Here is a 22,470-nt window from a genome sequence, read left to right on the forward strand (position 1 = left end):
AGGCTGGCTCTATTAAATAGCTGTCCATCTTCTTGCACTCCAGGGAAGGAAGCATTCCTCTCTAACAAAGATGAAGGGAATATCAATGGGGCTAATCTCTTCAAAGTGCTCAACGCTCAAAGCAATTGCCTGCAGTAGTACACAGTCCCCACCCTCATTAGCTCAGCAAAGAAAACACAGCCAGAGACAAAATACTATCTTGCATCTAGGGCAAAAAATGTAAAATAGGGGGTTTCCAAGCCACCTCCCTTTCCTTTCCAAAGGACAAATATTTCATACATTTTAAATTATGTGTGTACTGAAAATAAAGTCATATATTTTAAGAATCCCTTTTCTTTTATTTCTAGCATATTTAAATATTGTAGAGATTGCTCATATTGAAAAATGGTCATGACACAACAGAAATAATGTGTGGCACAACTCTTCTGATCAACAAAAGGGAAAAATTCATTGCCAACATTTTCCCTTTTGAAAAACTGCAACAGGCAGAAATAAGGAGAGTGATAGTTTCATACCCCCATGAAACAAGGAGACAAAATGATCTGTTGATCAGCTTATATGTGTGTAAGTTCCAATCTACCCACTACCTCCAAAATAAAGAATTTTATGGTCAGGAAAACAAACACTGAGAACGAGAAATGAAACACAGCAGCATTGAGGGGGGGGTGAAAATTATGAGACAAGGAATTACTGTTGAATAATGTAGTCTTTCAGCACATCCTTTTACTCCCATAAACCACTGCTATAACCATAGCAATAATTAAGGATGGTCAACAGATGTTGTAAGCACTCCTTCGAGAAAGAGGGCTGACACAGACGTGTTGCTGATCTGACTTCCAAGACTAAGCTGCATGATCAGGACTAGAAAATAGGTCATGACTTGTGTAAACCAACTCAGACCACACAGGAATCTCTCCAGGGAGTCCACTAATGGATTCATTAGTTCAAACACTCAGGATGGGCAGGCCACCTAGGGACAAAACATCAATATTGGTGCATTGTCTAAGAGCACACAGTTGGAGCAACAGCATTTGTTGACTGCAAAGCTCTGCCAAAGCAGGGATTTCAGCTTGAAGGACAAAGCACAAAACCTTTCTGCTAGTGTGGGTGAGGTGAATGAGCCCACCACTATTCCCTCTATCTGAGGTATAATTTTTGAAAATCTTTGGCTTGTATAGAAACAGCTTGGTCAACAAATGGTGGACCTGAAAGTTTATTTCCCACAGACCAGTTTAAAGTAGGGATGCACATTCAGACATGGGCCAAACACATACCACAGACTTTAAGAGTGTCTTTCATTCTCCCTGTAATCCCGTCTGTAAGTCTGACAGTAGATTGATGGTTCCTTTATTATGAAAAGTTTTATGAAGGGATACTCAAGTTTGGAGTAACGGGAAAAAGAGAAAGAGAGATATGGACAGGACAAAGGAGAAATAGAGACCCACCACTGCTTGCAACTTGCCAGTGTAAAGTAAATGCTTGACTTTGGCATTTAGCCCTATCCCATTTTGGAATGAAGAGTTTTTTGTGACTGATTGCTACTTGGCCCAGTTTCTGCAGAAGTGTCCCCTGTGCTGGCCTGGCAGAGGAGGCACGCACGAGAACAGTGCTCAGATGCAGAGCACTGATGCAGCACTTGGAGATGCGCTGAAGCCAAGAAAGAGAAGACAAACTAAAAATGCTGATCACCAAATAAAGAATGGAGAACTAAGAGATGCGGGTGGCTGCATTTGTGCTCATCAAGCAAAACTTGTAAGAATGTGGATCAATTATATTTAAAAGAAACAGAACACGCGAATCCTTAGTTTGTATAGAAAAGGATGTGTAAGGATGCAGTGAAAACACACATATCTTGCAGGGCTGAACCCATAGCGAAGAAAAGGGTTCTGATGGGACAGACATTAAACAATTCATGATGGGAGAAAGGAGAGGAACAAGTGATGTACAAGATTGTAGCTTATGCTTTATGAATAGACTTGAGAAAAGCCTGAATCGGAAGCAAAACGGGCAGCAAAATAAGGAAGAACTAGTCTCCATTTTCTAAGTAAAGAGCAATTGCTTCAAAGGAATTGGAAAGATGTGTTCCAAAACCAAGGCTTGATCACCTTGCTGCCCTGTTAGGTGGAGCTATAGCACTGTAGCAAGTCCAAACTTATTAACAACCAGAACTGGGAGTTGTCTGAGCTCTGTGCCAGGACGAATCCAAAGAATTACACCTATATCTATTTCAATCTATCTATACATCAAGCTCTCTTTTCATACTGGGCATCAATTTGCAGAGTCTACTACATTCATGCATGAGCGCCCAATTAATGCATGCACAAGCACGCAATTAGTTCATGCATGAGCACCGAATTGTCTTATGCATGAATGCCCCATCAGTTCATGCATGTGTGCCCAATCGGTTTATGCACTGACACCCAACTAATTTACACATAAGCCCCCAATTACTTTACATGAGCACTCCATCAGTCCATGCATGGACATACACCCACGTCGGGGCAGGGACACCTGTGGCCTGTGGGTGACCTACAGTGAAGCAGTGACAGCCTGGAGCAGTGGAGGAAGAGCAGTAAGGAGTGCAGAGGAGCAGCAGACAGAAGCCATTACACACACAGCCCCAACATCTCGCATCAACCGTTGCTGCACCAAAGGAATTGGGATGGTGGGGCACAGCCCACAGCAAAAACAAGGCAAGCAGAGACTAGGAAGGGGGGAGGAGAGATGTTTGGCTTAAGCTGAGACTTGGGAAAGGCGGAGGAAAAGCATTTACTTAAGTGGTTGTTTAACGCTTCATGTTTTCTTTTTTCTCAATACCCAGAATCAGTGATCAGAAGTTTGCGTTAATTTGCAATAACTTAAAGTAAAAATTTCTCAAGTTGAGACTGTATTGCCTGTGACAGCCTATACGTAGTCAGAATTGAGGTAGGGACGTAGGCATTGAACTACAAGGGGAAAAGCACCCTAAGGAATCAATTGATGTTATCAGGTAATCTGCCTTGAAGATTAAAGAACACAGAGCAATAAAGTGTTGTAATGAAAAAAGCTTTTTAGTCAGAAATGAGGGTCATAGGGAAAAACACACATTAATGTCAGCATATAATTGCACTATATGGACAAAATCAGATGCTGCAAAAAAGATTACTGTGGTAAATTCCACACTAGAGGATTTTTCTCCCATCAAGCATGACTTTAACAGTAAGCAAGAGGGAGACAAATACAAAAAGCAAGCTTCAGAAACTGCAAAAAAAGCGAGATAAAGAGTCAAGATCTTGTCCTGCTCCGGTTCTCTTGATACCTGGACATAGTCCCCTCCCGAGATCCGAGAGGTGCAGGTGCATCCCCTGCTCTCCCCACATCTAGCTGCTAATTGCAAAATCCACTGCACAGCTTCCCAGCAAAGGAGAGCTTCTTCCATCCTAGAAAAATCCCCCACCCTGCCAAGATGAAGCTTTATCTACTCAGTGCCACTTAAGTGGTATTGATTAACCAAAAATGTGAAGGAAAGAAGGAGAAAAGACAGACACCTGGCATCTCAATACAAGCTTGTCTTTGCAGACAATATACCAACCAAAACTGAGGAAATCAAAGAGATAATTGAGTGGGCATCTCACTGCAAGATCAAACCTCTAAATAAATGAGACTGCCATTTAATAAATCAATATTGTTTATGTTTCCTTTAAGAAATAGAATGTATACTCAGCTAGGCACAGATGAATTTAAAAATACAATTTATACTTCTGAACTTTTTCCCTCAATTTACAAGGGCGATTTTTGCCAGTTCTGTTCTGAGCACAAAAATTTCTACCGGATAAGGAACCTGAAAACCGTAATTCTGGAACTCTACCTGAAGACTCAGTATCCACAGAAATTCTAACAATCTGAGGTTTAACCTCCATGCCTCCATCCCTCATGAGGCCTGTGTGGATAGCCAGTGGCTTTAATATTATCAGTGATAGCCCAAATAATGTCAAGTGCAAATATTGAAAATGCTTCAGCAATGGCATCCTAGAAAATCCTGTCAATAATTCTGCATTCAGTAAAGGGTGGGTAATATACAGAAACAAATTCTTTAGAACACTCTCTAACACCAAAACCAACTCCAGACCAAACAGCAAACAATTGTCACCCATTGGACTAATGGCTGTCTCATGGTAATGGTCCTGCATAATGTCATGTGATGTGTAATTAAGCAAATTAAGCTTGCTTTTAGATAGCAACACTGAGCAGTTACCCTGACCCCACCATGGTTGACAGTGGTACCATTTGTTCGACAGTCACTTCCCAAAACAATGAATCTCCTGCACCGCCAGAATTCCTATCTCCTAAAATAAACCACTTGTCTCACAAGGTAACCTTGATCCTGGCATTTCTCAACTTTCACATTAATTTACAACCTTTACATTCTTTTAATATACTCTCCTTCTAAATAAAATAGGTACGTATTGCCCTTTGAGATGTTCAGAGGCATTGTAAGGCTATTTGTTTGTGCTCTGGCAGAAGAATCACATACCCTTCACACCTCTTCAATGCAGAGAGCAACACTGCCAAGCTTGATGGAAGCAGGTTAAATGATAACATGTATCTCCGGATCTCAAAATTTAGCAGTATATTTTTCCAAATATTGTTTGCTTTCCCTTGGCCTTACAGTAGCTGCTAGTGATTTTGGACTGCTGCTGTTGTATTGGCATTTGTTTGGTTTGTTTTAATACATTATGATAATAAATAAATAAGTTGTAGCATGTAAACTAGAATTCTCTACAGCTTCTCTAAGTCTTACATACGCAACACTGTGTTGTGATTAATCATATTAAGTACATTTTCTAAACAGCAACTGGAAACACAAAAGGTGATGACAAGAGGGTGTTTAAGGGATTCATGAATGCTACACAAGAATATAAGCACATGGAGATGCTGGTTAACTTGCATATGGGAAAAAAAAGTGAATTTAGTTAAAAAAACCAGTTATATTGTGGTCCATCTTGCACAGTAACCACAGTTGGTCCCCTCTCTGAGGCCATTCACAGCATGCAGAATTCAAAGGACATATTCCTTTGTATTTCTGATATTAAGCATAATATTGAAGATCATTGCCCCCATTGGGCTGAGTTCTGGCCAGCTCCATCACCACCTCTCTTTGCAAGACCATGAGCTAGTTTCAGAAGGACTGGGGGAAAGAAGAAAATCCACATAAAGTGCAATGGTAATTAAGCATGTAATCAATTTCTCCTCATTCACAAGCATGCCATATCGAAAAGTCCACCCCTAAGCTGAGCTAAAGAAAAGCTAAGGCAGAGTGTAGCTAAAGCAGAAAGATTTATACACAACTTTTTTCATTAACTTATTTAAGATCTGTGTGTGGCTCTGATAAAGCAGAAAATGGCTTTATGGTCAAGCATTTATCCCATGAATAGCATTTGGATCACTAGAGTTAGCAAGGACCATCCCCAACAATGCCATCCGGAGAATCCCAGGAACTTTACAAACTCATTCTTGGTATTAGCTCTTTGTTAAGCAACTCCCATCCACTGCATGTCATACCAACAAAAGATAGTACCACTTAAAAACAAAAGGTAGGATGTGTTTGTCTACATTGCATCTGCAATGATAATTGCTTGAAAACAATACAAAGAAAAACCAAACAAAAATCTTCCATTAGTTGGGTCCTTACTATCTCTGACCTCTATCTCATTTGCTGATACCGCCAAACTTTTCATAAACCCCTTCTATCATTATTAGCTATAATTTAAATAATTACTGGGCAGAAGAAAAAAACTGCTCAACCATGGCTCTGTAACCTAGTAATTAAATCCACCTGTAAGGTGCTGAACAATTTGCTTCCAGTGTCTATGACTATTAATGCAGTCAAGTATTTTACCTGAGGTGGTATAACATCACCAGGAGAAAATGAGGGATACAGCTGGAAATTAAGCCATGCTTTGATAACGTCAGAAAAATCCACCCAAGCTTCTGCACAGACAGAGGTCCCAAATGAGACAGATGTCCCTTGCCCAACTGGCTGTTAGTTAAACACAGGATTTATTCTCCCATCACCATTTATTTTTGAAGTATTTTGGATGTTTGACTTATTTCAACATGGTTATTACTTTTAGTTAACTCCACTCAAATGACTGACTGAATGGTTTAGACTGACCAAATCCATGAATTACTGCTTAGACAAACAATGCAGGAATCTGCTGAATCATTTTACCTAGTCCTCTGCTGCTGCAGACAAGCACATCATTCAGCCTCTCTCATTGATGTATCAAGGGCCATTTTAGGACTACACAGGCTACCTCTGGTTTAGGTAGCTTGGCAACTCTGGCATTAGCAAAAAAAAGCTATGACAACATGGTGTCAGCGCAAGTTAAACATCCACAAACCCAGGGTCCCAGAGATATTCACCTCAGACTGCGTCCCACACTGCATTGCTAGCAGTAACCAAACCAGCCGCACCCAAGCAAAGCCAGGTTTGCTAAACTATACCGCATCTTTCCCCCGGATGTAGTGCAGAAAATGTGTTCCTTCCAGCCACTCATCAAGTAAATTAAATACTGCTCCAGAACAAACAGATATTAGTACGCTTGAATTTCTACAAGGTACCTATTCAGAAAAGGCATTGCCTTTTCAGTCTGTGTGTGTGGATAGGGCCCAGTATGCCTCGTCTTCTGTCCCTAGTTAGGTGACGTAGGCACTATCTCTCTTCAAACAACAGGAGTTGTGATAGCCTCTTTTAGCTAGATATTTTCCTGTCTTTAGCTAGGTGCGATTGCATCCTGTTGCATTATGCCTCATTGTGATCATCCATCCCAATGTGATCTCTCTGTTGTCTGGTTACCCCTGCAGAGAAAATTTTGGATTTTATCCAAACGATGGGAAAATTTGCCCATTTAGATTACCTGAAGCTGATAACCTTTCTACTGGAAAGTTCCCATCTGGCTAGAAGTATTGCTACTGCATTTTTCAGGGATGCGATTCCTTTGCAAATGACCCAACATTATAGTCCAGAAACAAAAATGCAAAACTTCTTCAAATCCTCCTGAACAAAAAATGAGCTCTTATTCCAAATTACACACATAAATAGAATAGTGGTTAAATTTGGGTTTGGGAAGCTGTCAAAAATGGACAGTGTCAATGCATTTTTTTCCCCTTGGAAATGAAAATACCTTATTTAATAGTACAGCAGAGAGATCTGTGAAATCACTATACAAATAATATAGAATTTGATGGCACAGTTTTCTGCCAAGTGACTTAATATATTGATATTATGCATTCCAGAGTATGTGGGTCATTATGACAAAATATCATACTATTATTTTTGTTTAATGATTCCTTAATTATCTCTCATACTCTATTGAAGCATTATATTTTATGCACCTAACATAAGCAAATGTAGACATATTTTTCAATATACCTATATATATTACATTATATATTATTGTATTATATCATATCATTTTGTACTACCTTTGAGTAAGAACGATTTCCTAAGCTAGGATCTAATTCTGTGCTGCAACGTGAATGCTTGTCTGTGCTTTGGAATTGAAGATTAATACTGGTTTTAAAACAAACAAAAAATTTTTTACAACAGCCCCTCTTCAAATGAAAATGCATGTTTGCTCACAATATTGCTGACATGGTAATACATGGTTGATGATGAAAAATAACTGGTTACCTCGATTATTTGTGCATAGTAAGCAGTCCTGTCAACACAAAGAAGTTCTGAGGCAATTATGAGAGGACTTAGTAAGATTGGTTATGAAACGCAAGTACAGAATTAGCTAATAAAACAACAAATAGTAATGGAGAATAAACATCACCAGAACATAGGTAATCTCCCTAAGTTTTTTATCCCCAGTGATCAGTTCTGTATTTTATGTACTATTTTTGTAATTAATTGCACTTTTTGTTATTGCACATTTTTCATTTTATATAAATGTACCATTAGTCCAATTTGCCAATCTAGTCCATAGAAAACAAGTGTATTGATCATTGGCACAATCAGGCACCTCTTCTTTAAAATTAACACATCTATGCTGTTTCGCATGTGCTATCTGGCTTCAGAACCGGAGAGAGATTAGAGAGATTTCAAAACAAACCACGCCTTAGGTAGAAAAAGTTTAGAATCCTACCAGAGTGATCAAAGACGACCTGGTTGGCAGGATGTGGGCCTGCATCTACAGATAAAATAGGGACCGACTTCCGAATGTCCCAGAGCTTCATCATGCCAGAGGAGTCACAGGAAGCAATTGTATCACCCTGTCAATGTTGGAAACAAAATAAAGGCATGACTTTTGTACTTCTGCAAAGAAGAAAGCCTATGACACAGGGCTGGATACCCATTGATGCCAGACATAGTAACTGTACATATTTAAATAAATGTAAGTTATTATATGTGAGGTTCTCACAGCCTCTTAACACCTATGTTGACTTGAATAGCAGCAATACAATATGACTTTTGAACAGAACAGTTCAGGAGAAACTGTAAATAAGGAAGAGAAAAGAGGTTATTTTGAATTTTGATACCAGTATCCCCTAAGAACGTGGCTTGTGATTATATGTTTTTTCTCACAGAGACACAGGAATGGCCCTTTAGCCCTGATTTTTAATTTGTCTACTCATGTTTTCAATGTGAAACATAACATTAGAGCAGAACAGACACTCCTTCATTGTTGTACATTCATTAACAGCCATGCTAAGGACAATCTCACTCATTTCAGTGAATCAGAAGCATACAGGGACTATCTATGTGAGGAAAGATAGCAGGACCATGACCCCCCCCTGTATCTCTTCAATATTAAAAACAAAACAAAACAAAACAAAACACCAAAACCCCCCAAAACACCAAACAAAAACCCCCCTAAAATTGGCAGAAGTATTTTGAATACGTAGCATATGAACAAATGCAAAAGTCAAAGGCGGCAGGGTAAAGGATGACCAAACATAACTTTGTTTAGCTAATTCCTGCCACCGTAATAGAAAGAAACCCCTAGCTACCAATGTAGAAACATTTACTTTTCATTTTAACCTCCTAAATAAAGATTCAAAATGCCAAAACCAGCTCAGCTGGTGTGCACTCAGAGTTATCAAAGTCAATGTCTTTTCCAATTTATGCAAGAGTGTAAGATTAGAGTAGAGGATATTGTTTTGAAGGAGAATCACAATGGTATGGAACTGAGAACCAGGTAAAACATGGGTCAGATGCTGCATCCATGACTTTTTTTTTACATTCAGTTAATTTTTACACCTTTCACGTAAATAATACCTGCAAGAAAATGTGTGGAGTTATCTAGCAAATAGAGGAATTAAGATCTGAAAATATCCATTGCCTTCTCAAGTAGAAAGTAATGGCCTGCGAAACTCTATCATGGTATAAGTATAATGAAATCTTTAGGTTCATTTGGAGGAGATCTAACATGTCAAAACTGCATTCTGGCTTGTTACAGGGACTAATACAGAGTAACACCAAGAAACAAAGTAATCATTACTTGGAGAATTCAGGGGGCAATGTGTAAGCACTCGCTGTTTTGCAAAAAAGCTCAGTAACCGTAACTACATCCCACCTCAATATAGTGGTGCTGAGTATTACAGAAAAGCTATTTGTTTAACTATTTCACCAGCTGTACCCACCTAATTCTCTTTCATTTCATCTGGCTCCTTTCATGAAGTTCAGCCTATACAAACAACAAGGTCAAGCAGGCTGTTTGGGCTACAAACAAAAAAAACCCCAAATACAACAGCTATGCTCCAGATTGTTGCATGGCTTCAACTGGAGCCCAATAAAGCAAATTTTTAATGGGGGAAAAAAAAAAAAAAGGCAGCATCATAGATATGAGACTGGAAGAGTCATCAAGTCCCTTACTCTTACAAGCAATGCTTTCATATGCTTGCCGTGATAGAAGACTGAACTCCATATTAGCAGCAGTTTTGCCATCCACCCCCTGCTGCTGATCTAGAACCTGCCTGTCCTTGCATTTATAAATCTTTCAGCCCATAAGTATAAAACGAGGGTTTAAAAGTACTTGTTCACATGCAATCTATATCCTTTAGGTTAAATACAAGGGTTTTTTTGCAGAAAGAGACTCCTCCCTTCTTCCCTGTCCCTGATGCATTTCACTTACAGTATCTGTATTGTTTTCTGGGTTAAACAGCTGAAGCTTTTCCTTCTGTCCTCCCCAGCCTTTTCAGATAGCATGGAGTCTGGATTAACTATGAAAGTACCCATCATTGATTTTTATAAAGCAACTCTTGCAAAATTGATCGCCAGTTTTGGAAGCCCATTCTGAGATCCCCGTAACCTGACTTTCATAGAGGTTAAAGATGCGTATCTCAGCTGAGCAGAGGTTTTGGTGAAGCTGGCACACAGCAGCAACTAGCAACTGTGAAGTGGGAGGGTGGGACATGCACAATCAAGTGGGACATCTCCTTTCCTTAGGTCATTTTTACCATGACAGTAAAGGGAAGAGGAACTGAGTATGTGCATGTAGAAAGATCCCTCCATTCGTCAGTGTAAGTACTCAGCTTCTGGACCAGTATTCCACACCTCACCATCCTCTTTCTTTTCACTTTCTTCTGCAAAGCTTATGTCCATCACTATCAACAGTCCACTTAGAAAATCACTAGTATCCCTTATACCTGTTATTTCATAACCTCTAATATGACTTTGACATATCCTCGCATTTTATTCCTGATCTTTTTCTATCCATAGAGGCATTTTAGTACATAATACCTTTTTGGGGGTTGGTTTTGGTTTGTTTTGCTTTAGAATATACCTGTCTTCAAACTTGCTTTGCATGTGTCCGATATACTTCAATTCAATAAATGCTCCTTAATTACAGCTTTGGTAACTCAGCAATTTTGAACTAGATCAATGGACAGCCCATCTGGGTAAGACTGCACATAACCCACTCAGTGTAGTTATGGAAGACACTCCAGTGGATTCTCTGTGACTCCTCCTTATGTCATCAACTGTTGCGTCTGTGGATTTTCAATACGACATTTCTCTCTTAAGTAACGACATGGTCCGGCTAATAGATCATCATAGCACCAAGAATGCTTCACTAAAATAGATATTATGCAAACATTGATCAGAGACAGTCCCTGACGCAAAGCGACTGCAACTGTAGAGCTGACTTTGACCTTCCCACTGGCCCCGATTAAGGGATCGTTACTAGTTGCATAATTACGAGGAAAACAATTTGATCTACTTTTATTACCGGTTCTTCCTTGTAGGAATTAATTTTTCTACAGTAGCTGGCACACCACAAGAAAAGATCCATACCCCATCCTCTTTCAATCTTGCCATCCTATTCTCTGCCATATTTATTTTCTCCCATTTCTACTACAGATCCCTAAGAAACACAAGGGTAAACAAACCTCCCCTCCCACAGAAATTTACACAATCAAATCGTTAGTAGGTACCAGATACATTGAACCATCCTAACTTGTTATTTAAGCTCTCTTTCACAAGGTGATTTGTGGCCACATCAGAAAGGAGGAGCCCCTCTGATCCTTGCAGACACTATTTGAACAGAAGCAGTGCTGGAGAAACCTGGTCTGGGAGCACCACCCCACTGTGCTAGGTGCTGTGCAAACAAGCTAGAGAAGATGGTCTTGCTCCAAAGGGTTTAGAACCTATCTTAGTAGCAAGATCAACCAGTTCTTGCTGTCGACTTTTTATCAACTTCCTCCCAGATGCCTGGTATAAACATACTGTGTATAAAATGCAACACCCCGTAGCATATTTTGCCTGATTTCCATGTAAAGGCAGTAGGCCTCATCTGCAAATAGAAGAAAACACAGGGTTCTGATGGTAACACGTCAACACAATGCAAACAGGTATTTCATCAGCCTCAGCATACTCTGTCCACAGACTTATTAGTAAATGCGTTAATTATTACTGATACCTAGGCAGGTGCTACACTAAAAATGTACCAAAAGGATTTCGTTAATAAGCCAGCTATTACATTTCACTACTTCTTCGCTTGATGTCATCTCTATTACATACCTTTTCTACATCAAGTGAGCTAGAGATATGGGATAACAACTTTTCAATAGGAAGAAATAAACCAGGAATGTAATCAAGCTTACAGATAATTTGAAGCTACATGCCATTCAAAGAAAAAGAAAGGGATAAGTCATATGTTAAATGAACTCATTTGCATCTGGCCAGGGGCCATTTTCAAAAGCTTTAAAGTGGAATCACTTTGAATTCTCCTACGAGCTTTTGGCTTTTTCATTCCTTTTACAGTTACTGTTTTAGTCATTCATGGAAGAGCCCTCTGTCTTGCTCTTCATTTTCTTCTTTTTGTTTCTTGCCACACTAAAGTCTTTCTTATGATGTCTTTTTGATGACATATTTTACTGAACAGCAAGCTGGACCATCAGGGCTTGACTGATTTTCCTACATGTAAAAGGAGGAGACAATGAGATTCAAAGAGAAAACGTGCAAAAGCAGATTCCCGTTGTACTGATTTTCATTTACACTACATTTTATGCTGCAGCAGCCACAGCTTAGTTCTATTACTTCCTCTAATCAAAGAGCACGTAGAGTGATTCATAAAACTGGTAAGACTTTCTTCCTATTCTATATAATCAAGTTGGTACTTTTTTGTGTGTGCACGCTGAAGTGATTAAAGAATTTATACATGGATTCAATTAGTCTGGATTCAAAGACTGGTTCTGTTCCAGGCTCCACTTAAAGGATTTCGCAAGTCCTTTAATTGCCTTTAGAGTTCCACCCTCTACTCTTTACCTTCCCTGCCAACTTAACGAATATCTTTATATCACAGAAGATCTCCCATTAAAATGGGTATGCTTAGCTCCTTATACATCATAATCCCAATCTCAATTGGCATTTGCAAACCATTGTAACACAAATAATTATAACATCAGGAATTAACAGATTTATATAATTTCCAGGAAGTTTTAAAAATCTCTTTCCTTCTTTCCTTTTTTTTAAATATACATTTTTTTTCTTGTGAATATTAATAATGATTAACAATAGGACTAATCACCAGGTACACTTTAGGCAAATATTTCCTGAAAATTGCTGTTTCACACCAGCGATAAGGATAAAAATCTCAATAATTAAGTCTCTTGCTTATGAACACAGCTCTGGATTTATTGCTGAAAGATCAATAATATATGAACCACAACAAGCGGCTTTATCTAATTTAGACTGAGATGAACCCCTTCCAGGAGTATCCTCTTCAAAGTTTAATTCCGAAGGCAGGTCAGTAGTTGTTTCATGACCTTTTGCAATTATTTTTAAAAAGGCAAAATAGTGAGTGAACAGGCAACTCATTTTCCCTATGACAAGTTCATATCAAATCAGTCAAGTTTACTGATTTGCAAGTCCTTTTTTTTGAAAACAGCTGTAGCTGTATGAAGCTTATTTTAGGGACTCTTATGATGACAAGACCAAGATTTTCATCAACTTCAGTGGAAACAGATTCAAGCTCTAAGCCCCTTGCTAACTAGGAAGAAGCTTAAGAATTATTTTCCCTTTCCATTACTATTGGGAATCTGGTTGACCTCCGGCATAACAAAGGGTTGATGAGCTTGATACCGGTCTTGCCAGTCTTGTTACCAGTCTCTGAACTAAGTAAAAGGAGTTTGTTCCGTGTACACAAAGCGTGGTGGAAACTCCTTGCCATTAACTGCCAGTAGACAAAGTGGCTGCATGAGGAATAGCTTCAGCTACCTCAGACTGAGACAGACTCGAATAATCTGCATTTCTAAGATGCTCCCCGTGGGACACATCCTAAGTCACTTAACTCTACCACCATTTTATATGCGTTAAAGTGAATATTTTTAAGAGAAGGAATCATTACGTCCCACATTTACAGCATGAAGTACATCAGAAACCTGATGAGAGTTATTACCTCAGGCCTTATTGTAATGCAAAAACTAAGTATGCTCAGAAAAAATAACAGGGGGCATGCATGCACGGCAGACAGAGTCCCATCCCTGTGCTACCCCATCCCGCGGGGTGTAATTGGGCTTTCTGAGGAGCAGCAAGCAAGGGCAGAGGGATCTCAAGAGAATCCAAGCAGGGGAGGGTGAATCTCCTGTAGTCATTACATGGAAAAAGATTTTAATGTCGAATTAAGCCAAATGAATTATGTAAAATATGATAAAGATAGAGGAAAAAATGCAGATGTAGTCCATTATTAGACTGGTGACTAATCAATCACCACTCATTTTTGAAATATCAGGCTTAAATCATCCCAGTTTCAAATGAAAATAACATCTTCTTAGAAAGACATGGAATTACTTAGCCTGGCAAAAATACAGAGCTACACTGATTACCACTTTGGAAGTGTAGTGAACTATTTTTAATAATTATTTTCATCAAGAGTGAGGGAAAAGGGGTGATTAAGGGTTATTTACAGGCAGCACCAGTGTTTTCCCATCTGCTTTTTTACTAGCTTTTTCCTTTTATAGTTTTGACTAGAAGCATCGCGATCAAAGTGACAAAGGACCATTTATGTTTCAAAGCAACTGAACACCCAGAGCTCAAGCAACCGCGGTCTGGTCCTCACTCCCTGTGACATATTTTTACAGCTTTGAACAGACACGAACTGGTGAGACATCAACTCTTCTGTAGGTGAGATGAATCCAAGATACTGATGCAGAAAGAATAATCTCTCAGAGCTTCACTGTTGGTTCCTACAGAAGAACCCTCCAACTTTATTAGCAGTTGTCAATGCACAGCTCCTAATTTTGCCCTGTGCAGAACTGGTACAACTTGCTGTAAGAATTTGGCTATTTTTGCCATACCTACTGTGATTACTGATCTATTGTAATGCCTTGATATTATGGTTCAATGAGCAGGTTTTTGAGAGCGTACTGACTGTGCATGCTCTGGAGCAAAAGCATCCTCCTCCTCTAATCCAGCTCGATGTGCACTGTAAGCATTTGAACAAACAGGCAATACAATATCTATTATTAAATAACATTATGGATTCAAACCTACAAGAATCTGTTCCAAGCTCTCTCTTAATCCCGCTTACATGACAATATCAGCACCTACCCCACTAGCTCAAAGGAGACGCCTCAGGATAACTGATGTTTTATGCTTGTGGGAAGCAGGGATCATTCCTGTCCCAGCTCCAATTCTTTTGCTGGCTCTTTTTCCTTCAGGCGCCCCAGCAGCTGAGGTTCATAATGATGTGGTAAGCCAAAACACGCTTTGCAAACATAATAGGGGAATTCTGTGTCAGTGCTTTCCTCTTTCATGTGATGCTGCAATCCAGAACACAGACATACTGATCACTTACTGTAACGAAGGTGAAAGAATGTTAGCTCATCAGAAGTGCTGTAAAAATGCAGCGTTCTTCAAATTAGCCACTCTAAATTATGGTCCAATATCAAATACTTTGCAACTACTGTTGGTACATGCTGGGACTTGACCAGCTTAAGCTATAACATGAGGACTGTCTGCAGGTACTCAGAAGTGTGCAGTTGGAGACAGCAAGTCCTGGTGGGAAACGCAAAGGAGAGAGATGCACGTGGAGAAGCTCTGACTGAAAGGTGAGTGCTGTTAATGCAAACAGCCAGAGAGAGTGTATTGGCTTTGTGTGGCAAGGTTTTGGTAGCGGGGGGGGGGGGGGCAGTTACAGGGGTGGCTTCTGTAAGAAGCTGCTGGAAGCTTCCCCTGTGTCCGACAGAGCCAATACCAGCCAGCTCTGAGACAGACCTGCCACTGGCCAAGGCCGAGCCAATCAGCGATAGTGGTAGCACCTCTGGGATAACATTTTTAAGAAGGAAAAAAAGTTGGGACAGACAGAAACAGCAGCCGGAGGGAGGAGTGAGAACATGTAAGAGAAACAACCCTGCGGACACCAAGGTCAGTGAAGAAGGAGGGGGAGGAGATGCTCCAGGCGCTGGAGCAGAGATTCCCCTGCAGCCCGTGGTGAAGACCATGGTGAGGCAGGCTGTCCCCCTGCAGTCCATGGAGGTCCACGGTGGAGCAGATATCCACCTGCAGCCCGTGGAGGACCCCACGCCGCAGCAGGTGGGTTCCCGAAGGAGGCTGTGACCCCATGGGAAGCCCATGCTGGAGCAGGCTCCTGGCAGGACCTGAGGATCTGTGGAGAGAGGAGCCCACAGAGCAGGTTTTCTGGCAGGACTTGTGACCCCGTGGGGGACCCACACTGGAGCAGTGTGCTCCTGAAGGACTGCATGCCGTGGAAAGGACCCATGCTGGAGCAGTTCGTGGAGGACTGTCTCCTGTGGGTGGGACCCCATGCTGGAGCAGGGGAAGAGTGTGATGAGTCCTCCCCCTGAGGAGGATGAAGCGGCAGAAAATAACGTGTGATGAACTGACCGTAAACCCCATTCCCCGTCCCCCTGTGCCGCTGGGGGGGGTTGGTAGAGAATCCGGGAGTGAAGTTGTGCCCGGGAAGAAGGGAGGGGTGGAGGGAAGGTGTTCTGAGATTTGGTTTTATTTCTCATTACCCCACTCTGGTTGATTTGTAATAAATTGAGTTAATTTTCCCCAAGCTGAGTCTGTTTTGCCCCTGACGGTAATTGGTGAGTGATCTCTCCTGTCCTTATCTCGACCCACAAGCTCTTTGTTATATTTTCTCTCCCCTGTCCAGCTGAGAAGGAGGGGGAGTGATAGAACGGCTTTGGTGGGCACCTGGCATCCAGCCAGGGTCAACCCACCACAGAGAGCAAAGGGAACAACCAGACAGTCCTCAGGAGACGTTTCAAGCAGAAGGGAAATTTATTACAGAAGGGTAGAGGCACATAGATGCCTCTTTAAGGTGATCAGTGACCAAAAGTCTATTGCTATTAGAAAGTGGAGGAGAAACAAATATATCAGGAAGTGGAAAAAACATATGGACAAGATGTCTGTGCTGATAAATGAACAGGTATGTGGGCCATCGCATACTCAGAAACTTAAAGATGTTAAGATAGAATTTTTTTACTTCTTATCCTCATTTTCTCAGTGATGATTTTGATCAAGATGAAGAGTATCCTAAAATGATATCATTTCTAGGTTATTAATTTTATCTTTTCAAAGCATATGGAGGCTCATAAAGAACACCCCTTGCGTCCTCCAAAGGAGGAGCTCCATTAAAGGTAATCAATGGAAATGGCAAACTTTGTTGCAGCAGAATTTCCAGTTCTTCTGACTTTCAAAAATAATGAGGGATCATGGGTCTCTTGTTTGTTTATGTGCACTCTGCAGGGTTTCCTCTTGCTGTGTGAAACAGAGGGAATCTCTCTTCCCTTTGCCACATCAAGTAGCATGAAGTGCCTTGTGGTGTTTGAGGAGAACAACACATGCTAGGCTTGCAGAAGCCTTTTGCATAAATTTACATATGAAACCCAAGATCACTGCACTCCCTGCAGAGTTACTGCTAGCCATAGTTGACATTGCACTTGAAACAATACTGCAAAGAGAGCAATATCTTTTGCAGAGGTTTAAAATAATCAATTTTGTTTTTCCTTTCTAACCATCAAAGAAGTGCCTTTGAATTCTGGGAGCTGTGTAGTGAGAGGAGGAGATGAATGATAATTGCCATTACTGGCTTTTCTCTATATTTTGAGAGATACCAAGACTAAAGTGAAGTTAGGTGCCATCATTACCTGATTAGACACTCCTGAGAGCGATAAGCATAACAAATTCCTAGGGTATGTCACATTCACGTACAGGGACTTTATTGTCACTCAGTTCCTTAAAGTCTAAATAAATGCATTTTTAAAAACTGGTTAGTATCCACTGCAATAATGTTAAAATATAGATGTAATACATACTTTCATAAATTCACAAATTAGTATTAATGGCAATAGATCTATTGCTGAAATGTGAAATTGTCCATTTTAAAATGCAGAACATCTAAGTCACTGAAAGAAAATAAGTGTCAGGAAACTACATGTGTTTTTTTTAACAGAAACTATCAAAGGAACATGTAAAATGAGAAAGTTCAACTTAATATTTGGCTCTTTATCTTGTCTTTGGGCATTTTTAAAGGGAAACTAAATGCATAAGATATATCAACACTATATAAAATGTATGCATAGAAGCTTGCCCAGTTCTAAACTCTGGTAAGTGTATGAATGTTTCTCCCAGTTTCAAAGTATTTCAGGCGAAAGAATGATCAGTTCAACAAATCTCATCCCATTATTTTGAGAACTACCTCACAAAAAAACAGCTAAATATCAAAATAGAATAATCTGCATTCCTATCCCTGGTGGACATCAGCTGTGCATTCTCAATTATTTTCATATTAAATCAATCTGATACTCAAGTACCTTCTAAGAGTGATATTTATTCAACTACAGATTAATTGCATTTTCATAACAGAGATGCCTTTCCAAATTTGGCCCTACTTTCACTCTTGCATAAATTCATTTTAAATCCAACTTTGTATTGTATAAAGCCACTGTTGTGTATACTACACAACCACATATACAGCACTGTTTCAAGCACCCTGCTTCCCTTTGGCCATGATTTGATAAGTGGTAAACAGTTCAAGAGTCCTCTTACCAAACACAAATCATTGGTCTAAACTAAACCCACTTCTCTAACCCAAACTTAGTTTAAGCCCTTTTGAAAAGTCAACTTTGCACAAACGTGCTTTTTGTGGGAAAAGCTGTTACCTGCCTGCTTGTAACCGATGCAAAACCATACCAATAGCACCTATTTTAACAGGTAACTTGGCTAATGTAACGTAAGCCCCCATCCACACCTGACCACAGCAAACTGGGAGTGCGGGGTGAGCTGGAGTTGAGCAGATTCAGCGTGAGCAGCCAAATCTGGAGGCCTGGCCTCACAACTCGGTGCCGAGTGTCTGCAATGATTCCCATTCAAGTCAGTGGTAACAGCAGTACGGATAAAAGTCTCACAATGTATCGAGAAAATGACTGTCACATGAGAGAGTTACAGGATAGAGGGTAGGGATAGTATGCTGCTTTCTCATGTATTTTAAAACATAATTTCCTGTGAAATATCACAGAGAGACAGGTTTCACTGTATTGCAGGTGGGAAATTGAATTTAAAAGAATCTATGTGGATCTTTGTATTCTGATTTCGTTTGTTTTGCAAAATGACAAGTTTAAAAACCAGCTGTTAAAATAAAAAATTAATTATGCTGGGGCCTGGACCCCCTGTGTGCATCTGCCACAGGAAAGTCTGGCATGCTGGGCCAGGAGATGCAATTTAAAAAAATCCTTATTCCTTAGGATACACAAATTAATTCTTCTCCTCTAAGAAAGAAGGGCAAAGTTTTCCACACTGCTAGCAGTTTTGCATGCTAAACAGCGCTTGCTTCATGTATTGTATACACAGAGGGTCACATTCACTGCAGAACACAGAATTAAGCAAACAAAATCACATTAAAAGAGATAATCTCTTTTTCTTTTGGTTATACTTATGAGCAAATGGACATAACAATATGTTTCTCTTTGTAAATATAAAGTCTGAAAACATAAAAGAAAATACTGTATGGTCAGTTAATTATCAGTTTCTGCTGAGGGTCTTTTTTAAAGTTACTCAAAACCAAATTATGTCCAAGCTAGTTAAAAATGATGCTGCATTTTCTCTTCTTGGCCGTTACAGAGTTGTCTAAAATCCAAATGTCTATGCAGTACTCCAAACTTTTATCATGAAGAGTTGAGACAAAGCTTCATTATACGCAAATATTTAAACGAGAGCAAAATCTGATTACAAGCTTCAATTAGAAAAGTTAAATATTTCATTTACTGCTGGTTTAAAACAAATGAATGAGAGAGTATGATGGCAGACACCTGCCCTGCTTTCTACCCCACGTTCCTCATCTATGCTATCTCCAAATGGTCCACTTCTGGAGCACAGAAGTCTCAATGATCATGACTAGAGGCTTTCAGCCATCATGGTATATGCAGCTTGCTCCCAAGGCAGAGCAGCTGTCCCTCAGGTATTTCACTGTTATAGAGTCTAGGTGCTAGCAGACTCCACAGTAACGCGAGCTATGTCTTGCACTCACAGGACCGAGACCATGTAGAACTACTGGGATCCAGCGAAGAGTACATACCGCAAAGAGGGGACCGAAAGGACTGACCAGGTAGCAATGCAACGCCTCTTACAGAGCATGAGCCTGTAAGGTAATACCTGCAGACAGGTAGATATCCATCTTATAATGCCTGGTGATAGAGAAGGCTGAAAGTGATGTCTCTACAAATATCATTATTGCGAAAAACTACGTGCCTTCCTTTTCCCTGGCAAAGCAAGAAAAGAGAACACAAGGCAGTGGCTTTTTTAGCAATGATCACTGTTACAGTAAGATTCTTTGCTTTCCATTTCTTGATGGGTTTGAAATACTTTCCTAGAACCTACTATCAGGGAGAACAGAAGAAGGTCTTCTCAAATCTAAGCTCCTCTCTATTTGTTTGGGTGAATGTTACAAGATACTTTGTGATTTACTGAGAGTACCTGCATGGTGACAACAAAGAGCACCAGAAGGGATTCCTGGAGACTGGAGCAGAGAGGGTCCTGTGGCAGAAGGAGCTAACCTCACCACTCATAACACAAATAATAAAAAGTATTGAATGCTTAAAACAAAAGAAGGTGAATTTTCTCAACCTGTGATTATTTTCAGGGTTAGTAATCTTGATAGGACTGGGTTTAAAATCTCAAGCAAATAAATTACACTGGGGAGAATAGAAAGGCTGGGTAATTCTGTGTTTCCAAAGGCAACCTGGGCCTTGATTAAACAAACTTCAAGTCTAACAGAAAATACTTTTTTTTTTCTCCAGAAGAAATTATAACTGGGAAATTGATCCAAAACTAACCCAGGAAGCCAAATTTCTTTTGAACTAAGACAGAGAAGGAACTGCATTTTGCCTGATTTAGAAGTGCAGAGGTAAACTCTAGCGGCAGTCAGTGCATTCAAACACTGACACTGAAGGTTTTCTCGGTCACAATTATCTGCTATGTGTGAAAGAATAAAAGGATTTTTCTCTGTCATTGACTTATCAAGGTGTATGACACCTATTACTAAGTTTTTCTTTGCAAATGATCTCTGATAAGAAACTAGAAATGGAGATGGGAAACTGAATGACACAAACAAGGTGTGACATTTAAAAACAAGGCTCGGATTTTCTTCAGTCCCATTGAAGCGCCTTGGCTAAGAGACTGTCTCTTTCCTTAAGGACACAGGAATAAAGCACCTTGGGAGAGCCACCCCCATACAAACCAATACATCATGAATTTTCTTGGCTTTCTGAACACGCTCAGAAAAGTCCATACATGTTGAAGCTTCCTCACAGAAAGAGCTGGAGGAATATTTTTTACTTCTAGGGTATCTGCTAGACATATTCTTACTTGTTTATCCAGCCTTCTATCTTAAGACTCTGATACCAGAGTCGGATAGCAAAAATATTTAACCTGATCAAAATAAAGATGGATCTACCTGATTCTTCTAGAGTGGTTTCAGAACATCTTATCTGGTCTACACATAATGTGTAGAACAGGCACATATGTGCTAACTGTAGGGGTCTGTGAATAACAACAGCATCAGAGAGGCTGGGAAGTGATTAAACAGTATGCCTGGCCAAGAGAAGAGAGCATTCCAGGAAAATTACTTCCAAAAATAGGGAATAACATGAATATTTCAGAGAATGGATGTGGGAGTGGATTCTAGCACAGGTTTCTGAGAGTTTCACTGTTGTCAGAAGGAGCTTTTTGCCAACAGGTGAAATGAGAGTATGCTGATGCAGATTTTGTTTGCCATGACACAGAGACAGAATAGATTTATTTTTTTACTTCTACTGACGTTCGATGGCCTGAAAATGGTTAACTAATGATACTAAAATCTGTATTTAAAATGTAATTCAGTTCTATAATTATATTTCTTATGCATGGAGACAGAAATAAACTAGAGGAAGAACCTATTAGCCCTTTTGCATATATAATTGAACACATTTAATATTACTAGGTAACCTTTGCAAGTAACTGGCTTTGAGTTTATGCAAAGAGGTGAACACTTTGAATACATAAATAACAATAAGAGCAGATAGTTTTTTGATTTTGTATTCTGTTCTTTTCTTGTTTGTGTCTGGTAGATGCAGTCAGACGTCCCTGGCTTTATTTGGCCATCCATAGAAACATCTGAAAGATCTGACTTTCGCATCATTTGGGTGCAGTAATGAATAAGAACTGACATCAAATATCAATATTATTGGCCCAGCTAAATGGTAGCTGACATCCAACTGGACTGCTGAAGAGGTAAACAAAATTGAAATTTTGTTTTTGTTTAAAAACTGTCTGACATTATTTGTCCTTCAGTAAATCAATGGAAGAATGACCTAAATGCTGTTTGCATTTTGGCTTGGGGAGGTAAAATTGGGCAGTTGCTATCAAGCATATTTTTTATAGTCTTTTTGGTTTTCCTAATATAAGATGTAATTCCAAAAATACTTTTTTGTTTTAAGGAAACTTGGTAACCTCTGTAATGATTTCTTAACCTGCAGACA

The 22,470-nt window shown here is 39.8% G+C and overlaps 1 protein-coding gene across 1 annotated transcript in view; it reads right to left on the reverse strand.

Annotated features, from left to right (window-relative positions):
• SPAG16 (sperm associated antigen 16) overlaps window positions 1–22,470 on the reverse strand; it is a 218,390-nt gene that overhangs the window by 101,068 nt on the left and 94,852 nt on the right. The window contains exon 6 of the mRNA XM_052791418.1: window positions 8,133–8,259. Within this exon, the coding sequence (XP_052647378.1) occupies window positions 8,133–8,259 (127 nt within the window). The remainder of the gene's footprint in view (window positions 1–8,132; window positions 8,260–22,470) is intronic.

Source organism: Harpia harpyja, chromosome 7 (genome assembly GCF_026419915.1).
Source record: "Harpia harpyja isolate bHarHar1 chromosome 7, bHarHar1 primary haplotype, whole genome shotgun sequence".
In the NCBI taxonomy this organism is placed as follows: Eukaryota; Metazoa; Chordata; class Aves; order Accipitriformes; family Accipitridae; genus Harpia; species Harpia harpyja.